Raw genomic sequence first — 8,880 nt, forward strand, 5'->3', positions numbered from 1 at the left:
TTTATAAGGAATTGCCTTAGATAACAATTTTTTTTAAAAATAAAAAATAAACTGAAATTAACCGTTGGGCCCACTTAGGCCCGGGACCGGCCCACTTAGCCCGGGACCATTAGTTCGTGGTCCTAGTCCGGTTCCTACCAAAAGCCCACGAAGTCCGGGACCATTTAAAACTAGCCCATGAAGCCCGAGCCCACTTAGGATCAGCCCACAAGGCCCGTTTAGGCCCGGGCCCGGCCCACATTACACCCTTAACTGGGGAAAGGTCTGCCCCTAGGGGTGTGACATAAAAAAACCTACACTAATACAAGAATTAACAGTTGCTTCTATGACTCAAGCTCATAACCTATAGATCTCAACTATTGCTCCAAGACTCCCTTCAAGGCCTCAACAATGTAATAGTCAGTCTTGTTAATTATCGTTAGGCCTACCAAGCTGTCAAATAGAATGTATCATATTTAAGGGTGTCCATGGGGTGACAAGGCTGGAAATATTACCAGTATCTGGTTTTTATATCCAACAAAAAATTTAAGTTTTCAAATTAACATAAATTAATATGACAATATGTATCGCTTAATCACTTAAGTGACAAATACTGTAACAAAAGACAAATGGCTTGCATATACGTACTAGTTTGATATAAATATCGGATACGGTCGTTTTTTTTTTGTATGTGTGACAAAACTTGTGAATGTTGTCGGACAAAGCCACCTTTTGCAAAGGGTGTGTCAATTAACCATCCTTGAAAAATTATACTGCGTATATAAGTAAAATATTAAATTTTTACACGAAGAATGAACACTTTCCAATTTAGTGAACTACAGTCATTGTTTAGAGAAAAAGAAAATCAACATGTACAAACAGAATTAAGCCAACATGAAACTATTACTGGACATATCAGCATGTACAAGTAAAACCATAACAACAATAACTCGGTTAGGAGTCTGTACAAAAAACATGCTTACTACTATTCAGCAACACATCTGAGTGCTCTTTTGCATTGATCCACCTCAGAGGTTTTGAAACTTAAGGACTGACTGAATTCATAGTTTTCTCATGAGCCCTCGGAACCAGTATGAACTACTTCTTTCGTGCTTTCTGTATCTACGGATCCACTGCTCTTCACTGTGCTGTCATTGGAATTCTCAACGCCAGTGCTGGCTATGAAACGGCTGCTCACTGAATGGCCGTCAACTAGAGGTGAGCCAACTGATAGTGAATATTCATCTTCAGTGGAATCAGATTCCACAGAGAGCTCTCTCTCTGACGCTGTTGATTCTGACTCACCTTTAGATTTTCGTGATGACTTCCGAGAAACTGCAATTTTTAGAATATTCTTCGCCCTCTCTTTGACTTTGCCCTTTTTGGCGCTACCTTGACCATTTCCCTCATTACTCTCTGTACCATCTTCTCGAGGAGTTCTTGAAACTGAGTCATCCATTATAAACTTCACCCCGATTTCCTTTGCATTCACCGCCTTTAGATTAGCATGCGGAGATGGAACAGGCTCTCCAAGATTTCCAGACTTCTCATCATTTCTTTGACTTCTGTGGAAAAAGGAGCCGAGCTTATGAAAACCCCTGTTGATTAGATTCGTCGAGTGCTTCTTAGTTCCATTACTTTCATCAGGCATGCATTCATCACCCCGAGTAGATCCCCCAGTTTTTGACTTAAAACTTCCTGTTGAATCAGCGTCAGAACCATGGATTTCCCCGTCAATAATCCGACTCTTTCCCTTTCTCGGTTCCCATATTTGTGGTACTTCACTGCCAGGGTGGTGTACCCACATACCAGTCTCCTGCTGCCCTTCCATGTTAATCGGCTCATATTTATCTGCAACTTTTGACGATTGCTTGTCCAAATCAGTTGATAAGGAGCCTGTTTCAGCAGTATCCATATCAACAGAATTTCTCTCCTGTTTGTTGTTCATTTTTGCTCTCTCGTATGACTTCTCTGTACCCTGAAAATCATTGAATATTCATATACATTTTCAATCATCTGTACTTTCATTAGTAAAATACGCATCCCACTTATTATTAGGCCATTTAACTTAATGGAGTTAGCCGGAAACAGAATAAATTGCAGTTCAGCATTTCCAAGTGCGAAAAGCATTGATTTCATGAGAAGTCTTGGCTTCGTGATAGTCTAGTTACTTGTTCACCGCAAGTCGCAAGAAAAAAGTATATACCTTTTTGCTGCCTTCAAGTACAGTTATGGCAAGACGTAATCTCCCCATTTTGACGCTCTGAAGAGACAACCATATATCATGCCTCTGGCCATCCCTATAATCGCAGACGTTGATGGAATAATCTCTGTCAAATAAAAATGTGTTTAGATAAATAAAGCACATACATAAGCATTTACATTTACTAAAGCACATTTTGCATAACATTCAAGAAAGAGAATACACAAAAAAAAGATTTTTTGGAATAAAAAAGAATAGAATGTGATAGAAGCCACGTAACAATAGAAATTTTCTATTTATTAGCTAAGTTCCAGCAGTAAATATCGAAAGAGAAGAGAACAGACCCCAATGTATCATCTTGAGAAAAATGGTCTTTGTCACGAACTTCTACGTTAAGCATATTGTTGGGAGATTCCCATGAACAGACTGGAATCTTGAACTCCTCTTGCCACTGTGGAGCTAATGTTTTCTTCTGACTCTTACTCCTGAATCTATATGGCCCAAGACGCCCCTTAACGTATGGATCAGCCAATCCTGAAAATGACATCCACTTATCAAACATGTTCCTTTCTAATTTGACAGATTATAGTAAGACACTTTTCAACTAACCATTAAAATCTGCTGGCTTCATGTCTTCTGCTTCAAGGACTTCCAAAATAACATGAGCGATCGGCTCCTTGGCATCGACAGAAAACCAGCTTTCATCTGAAAAGAAAACAGACATTATGGAATTACGTAGCACAAATGAAACTTATTTGATGAAATCGCTTCCCAACCAACTCTATTCCCATACATTTCCATCTAAACAAGTTCATCACAAGTCAAAAGAAGGGATTTTGGTTTGGGGGGGGGGGGGGGTGTTTAGCCCCATTAACCAAAGGGGATAAGTACCCCACCACCCCATCCCCAAAAAAAGGATTTAATTTGTCGATATGGACCTGATTATACTTGAGCAAAGAGGAAGAGTGACAGAGACGGGCTAAAGTGACTTTTACCTGGTTGGGGCGAGACGAATTTCTCCATATCAACTACCAGCATGTTGGGCTGCAAAATTTTATGAAGACTTAGTCTAAAAGCTCTTTATGAAGGACTTCTTATGGCATATGGAAACCACAGTGCCAGTTTGTGAACTATGCACACCATTCCAGCAAGTGAAGAAAAAACTGGAGCGATTTATTACTTCTCACCCAAAAATGTCTAATGTGAAACACTTGTCACTATATAAAGAATATCAACTTTAAAATGTTTCTATTACAAGCATGTCAGAGGAATAAAGTTAGAAGACAAAAAACCCCAAATGAGAAGGCTTCGCACCTCGACAAGTGTCTGCTCAAATGCAACAGCAAGAAGATTATCCTGAAAAGGATGACAAACAAATTTAGCAGAAGTGCACAAATGCTAACTGAATTACACAGACACAGAGAGAGACTCAATGAACTAACCAGCCATCCAGCAACTCCAGGAAGTTCTGTTACATCAATCCCATGTGTAAAAATTGGCTTTACAGTCATCTGAAAATAAGGAGGCTCTGCAAAGCACACCCGCAAACGACCAAGAAACGGCCACTTTCTCAGGAACTTGACCCCAACCAAGACCTACATGGAAACGTTTAGCTCCCAAAAAATATTGTTGCTACAAAAGCTGGGATTAAAATATGGCCATCCAGCACATCAACGACAAATCATAAGATTGAGAAATAAAAATAAAATTACTAAAGCTCTAAACATTTCAACCTTGCAGTGGCTAAATTATTAATGACCAGACAATTTTCTGAAATTTCCATGAGAGAATTATTCTACGACATTATTATTAGAATTCTATATCCCTGAACTCTTTTTACTAGGCACAACATCAAAGACCACTAAAAAATAAAGCAGAACGTGCTCATGCTAAGCATCAGGGAAAAAGCTGTTTACATCAATGATGTACAGAATTCTGTAAGAAATCATATACGTCAGTACCTACCTCTTGAAACTAATTGTTATTACATGATGCATCAAGATATTGTGTGATCCTACATTTACATAGATCATGTTATCTGTGATACTGATATGCAGACTCTAGAATTTCTCATCATCAAAGTATTTCTTTAGGCTCCTACTAACAATCTTTCTATACTTTAACAAAGACAAGAACCATCTGAATTCTCAGTCCTTAGTCCCTATAAAAAAGCTCATAGAGGGAAAACACAAGTTGCATAAATCCTAGAACCACAAAAGTAGCCTTTGAACTAACTTCTCAGCTAATTGTTGCCGCAAAGGAAGTAGGACGTGCAAAGCACTTGTAAGTAAAATGTAGTCAGCCAAAATTGCCGTAACATCAATAACACCTAGTGTAGGTCTCAAAACCGATGGATCTGAGAATGGAATTCTGAAATATAAACTGATACTACAAATCCCACCGCCCCTCTCTTCTCTTCAATACCAGTTACACACAATCAACTGGCAATAGTAATTTACCTTTCCCTCAACATGCATTCCCAACAGATGCAACTTTGTCACCATTCCAAAACCCAACCTTTTCCTCAGCTTCGCAGCAAGAATTGCACTCATGTCATCAGCAGAACGAAAATTCATTCCCAGCTCCAAAACCTGCACTCGAGTACAGAAATTTAAACTTAGCAAATAAAGAACAGATATCGCCAGAGCCAAACTGATAGCATAGAACAACTTTCTTGAGTCAAGATTACATACGAGATGATCATCCCCTGTAGATTCACGAAGAACCCTCATTTCCGTGAACATAGGTGCGCTTCTTCCCAAGTAGAGATGCTGTGCTACAATGTCTTTCTGTAGGTAAACAGAAAAGCCACCTAATAACTTATCTTGCAGAACAAATTAATTCTCATACTACAAATACAAATTGCTTATGTTACCAGGATTAACTACTGCCTTGAACAAAATATCCAACAATTAAACCTATAAGGGGTCGTTTGGTATGCAGACTAAATTATCTCGGGATTATAGTCCTGGGATTATAATCCCTAGACTAATTTATCCCACTTGGAAGGTGGGATAAAATAATACCAAGTTCGATGGAATAAGATGGGATATCCAGGATTAAGTCTGGGACTAAGTTTATACTATGTTTGGTTGACAGTATCCCGGGATAAATTTATACCAGTCAACCAAACATAGTATAAATTTAGTACCACATTTTATCCCACCTTATCCAGCGTATCAAGCGACCCCTAAGGCAACTACAATCCAAAGTACTGAACAAAGCAAAAAACACTAGCATTTTACAAATGCTAACATGGTAAAGAAGAATCCCATATAAGAAAGTAATCTAGCCATCAAAGAGAAGTAGAGGCCGATGCAATGTAGTTCCAATAGGTTCACCTGAACCTAAAAGCACTGCACATAAATATATTTGAAAAATCAATAATAGTTGAACAAGTACTAAGTCCCAAGTTTTGCATCCATAATTGCAAAAGTGCAACGATTCAGTGATGAGAACATAAGTACTAAATCCATTTAAGTAAAACTCTACAATTAGTCTGGACCCTTACCACAGTCCAAGGCTTGTATTTCTGCATAAACCACGGAATGATAGGGAGGAGAATTTTCTGCGAAACAATCTCCTCCATGCATACTGACCAAATCTTTTCAAGTGCATGGTTTAACCACCTCACTGTTTCAGAATCAGAAAGTACCTGAACAAAGCCACCCAAAAAAAAAAAAAAATTATCAAACACAGTTGAAGTAAAGGACAGCCCGATGCACAAAGTATCTAGTGTTCACGTAGGGTCCGCGAAAGGGCCGCACCCCTTGGGTGATATAGATAGCCTACTCCAATGCAAGCATTAGTGTCTGCTTCCACGGCTCGAGCGACTCGAGCCCGTGACCTATAGGTCAAACGAAACCAACTTTACCGTTGCTGTAAGAGTCCCTTCTAAACACAAACATAAGTATTGTCTCAAAATACCACATCTACAGTAAGCTGAAAAAAATGCTAATCATGAGACCTAGTTAAAGATTCTGTCGAAGTTTTGCATAAAGGATCATAGCGCAAAAGAAAATAAACACCATATGGGACCCTTCAACCAAATCTAAATCTTGACACTTTTTACAGAAATATAAAAATTAACAAAGTTTCAACCCAGAAAAAAATTTCATTAGTAAAGCAAAAAAGACCATTTTGCTGAAACTTTTTGAACCTCTTGGAATATTTTCCTACTTTTGCCCACCAATATTAATAAAGTCCTATGTAACAAAAAGGAAAATTATGTCATTAGTTGTGCTGCCAAATATACTTACTCGTCGTTGATTCGACTGTCTTTTTTCCTCAAACTGCAGTTTCCTCTGTAATCTAGTTATATACTGCTCATGAACCTTCAAATTCCAACAACAAATAAAGAGCCTAATTAATCCATAATGAAAATTAAACCAAAATAATCACATAACAACATGAAAAAAACAGAAAATTGTACATACCAGATAAAGGTAGATGAGGGAAAGGAAGTAAGCCAAAGGGTGGCCATAATCGAAAGAATTAAGCAACCATAGTAGAATTAACACAATAGCCACATGATGTATCATTGTAGCCTCCGTTATACTTGTCATGATTCTGAATCCTTCCCCCAAAAAAAAAGACTTTTTTGTTACAGTTACTCACCAAAAATGATGATAATACCCATTAACGTGAAACACATGATCCAATTTCTTTAACACCGCAAAAATCTTGAAAATATCTACAGAAAACCAGCCACCAAATTATAACATCAAAATCCCCCTTACACTTTTAACTGCATTAATTAATTAATTAATTACAGAAGTAGTTTAAACATTTATTTCTCATGTTTAACACGTAAGTATGTGAGGGTACACGTAAGCATATTACTTTATATGTAATGTAACTGATTTTGAAAGCAGTTGAACATGTCAAACCGGGTTTAATATTCGGGTTAAGTACATTAATAAGGATTTCAGAACATGGCGACAGACTTGGATTGCGGGTTTGCTGTGGGAATGAGAGAGTACTGGAGATCCGTGTTTTTGAAGTTTTCGGTTCTGTTTTTATTTTTTATTTTTTAACTATTTTAATTTAATTATTATTCTTATCTTATTATTATTAATTATTAATTATTAATAATAATTATTATTAATTATTAATTTGGACCTTGTAGATTTCAGCAATTTGTGGGATCCCACGACTGTTACGTGTCCGAGAAAGAGTTAAGAGTAGTGGATACTACAATGTGAGCTTTTTTAAAATAGTCCAATTAGCCTTCTCCAGGAAAGTATTATTTTAACAACAGGTGTTATTTCTAGGATAAGTTTTATTTTGTGTATATAACTGATACTAGTTGTATGAGACTTTTTTTTGTCTCACAAATTTGTGGACTCTAATATTACACTTTTGGGTTCACAAAAATCTGGGTCCATAAAACTATGAGACAAAAAAGTTGTCTCACACAACTAGTATCAGTTGCATGAGACACAAAATAAAATTTTCCTATTTCTATCAACGGGTGTTTTTCAATTGATTGTAGGTCAGCCACCTGTATTTCTTTAGCTGAATTGAGTATTTTAACTGTCGGGTAAATCTATGGCACAAGTATAACAATAGTGACATAAATCTTAATATGATTTATCTTACAAATAATTCTTTTTTATTTAATATGTTATATATGATCATAATAAAAAATTATTTAATAATTATACAAATAATAAGAAAATAATATATATTCCCTATGTTGCAATTCAAATGAGATAGTTTGATTCGGCATGGAGTTTAAGAAAAAAGAGAGACTTTTGATTTGTGATCTTAATAGCTTAAGGGGTAAAAGTTTTGTGGGGCCATGATATTTGTGTGGTTATAAAGGCTTCTCATTAGTAAAATGGGTAAAATAAAATAAAGTTGAATTATTTTCAATTATACAAATGTATCATTCTTTTTGGAACGGACTAATAAGGAAAGTACGTGTATCATCACGGAGGAAGTATTAATTAAAGTTGAATTTTTTTTCACTTTTAGCCGCGCCAGAAACTATTTATATTCAAAGAAAACAACGTAAAAATTGTATGGGGCGCCCTATTTGGTCGCCCCCATTTAACATATACCCATTTTTTAAAAAAGTTTAACTTATACCCACTTTCTAAATAACTTCAGGCCTCTTTTTTATCCTCCCTCGTTTTCTTCTTCTCCTTCTTCTTCTTCTTCGACAAAGTTGTTATAATAGAAGTCTCAATATTTTACACGCCTCCCACAATAGGACTCAATCCTAAAACTAAGCCAGATATCTCATAATTTATGTATATTAGACTTTTGATAACATTTCTTATATTCCTTCAAGATTATGTCAACCCACAATCCATTAGGGAGTCTAATGACAGTAATCCTAAGATTTTTTGTCTTCTTCTCCTTCATTGCTGCAATTTAATTTTGTAAGAACTCCTAAGAATGCTGAAGTTCAGTAAATATAAACAAAAACTTTAACTCCTAGAATGCTGAAGTTTAACAAATGTAAAACAAACTTCAGCTCCTAGAATGTTGAAGTTCTGCAAATACAAAACAAACTTCAGCTCCTAGAATGTTGTAGTTCAGCAAATACAAAACAAACTTCATCTCCTAGAATGCTAAAGTTCAGCAATTACAAAATAAACTCCAGCTCCTAGGATGCTTTAGCAATTACAAAACAAACTTCAACTTCAAAAATTACAAAACAAAAACTTCAGCCAAAACATGCTGTAGTT

The 8,880-nt window shown here is 36.4% G+C and overlaps 1 protein-coding gene across 1 annotated transcript; it reads right to left on the reverse strand.

Moving 5' to 3' along the window:
- Positions 1-739: 739 nt before the first annotated feature.
- On the reverse strand, positions 740-6,876 carry LOC104242813 (C2 domain-containing protein At1g53590-like). Its single transcript, XM_009797900.2, has 12 exons — positions 6,619-6,876; positions 6,442-6,516; positions 5,694-5,837; positions 4,876-4,971; positions 4,642-4,773; positions 3,625-3,777; positions 3,497-3,538; positions 3,178-3,226; positions 2,792-2,887; positions 2,527-2,716; positions 2,186-2,309; positions 740-1,957 (listed from the first exon to the last, which is right to left on the reverse strand). Exons 1-12 carry the CDS (start codon positions 6,745-6,747, stop codon positions 1,052-1,054), a joined length of 2,136 nt encoding a protein of 711 aa, XP_009796202.1. The 5' UTR covers positions 6,748-6,876; the 3' UTR covers positions 740-1,051.
- Between the last annotated feature and the right edge of the window lie 2,004 nt (positions 6,877-8,880).

Source organism: Nicotiana sylvestris, chromosome 6, assembly GCF_000393655.2.
Source record: "Nicotiana sylvestris chromosome 6, ASM39365v2, whole genome shotgun sequence".
In the NCBI taxonomy this organism is placed as follows: Eukaryota; Viridiplantae; Streptophyta; class Magnoliopsida; order Solanales; family Solanaceae; genus Nicotiana; species Nicotiana sylvestris.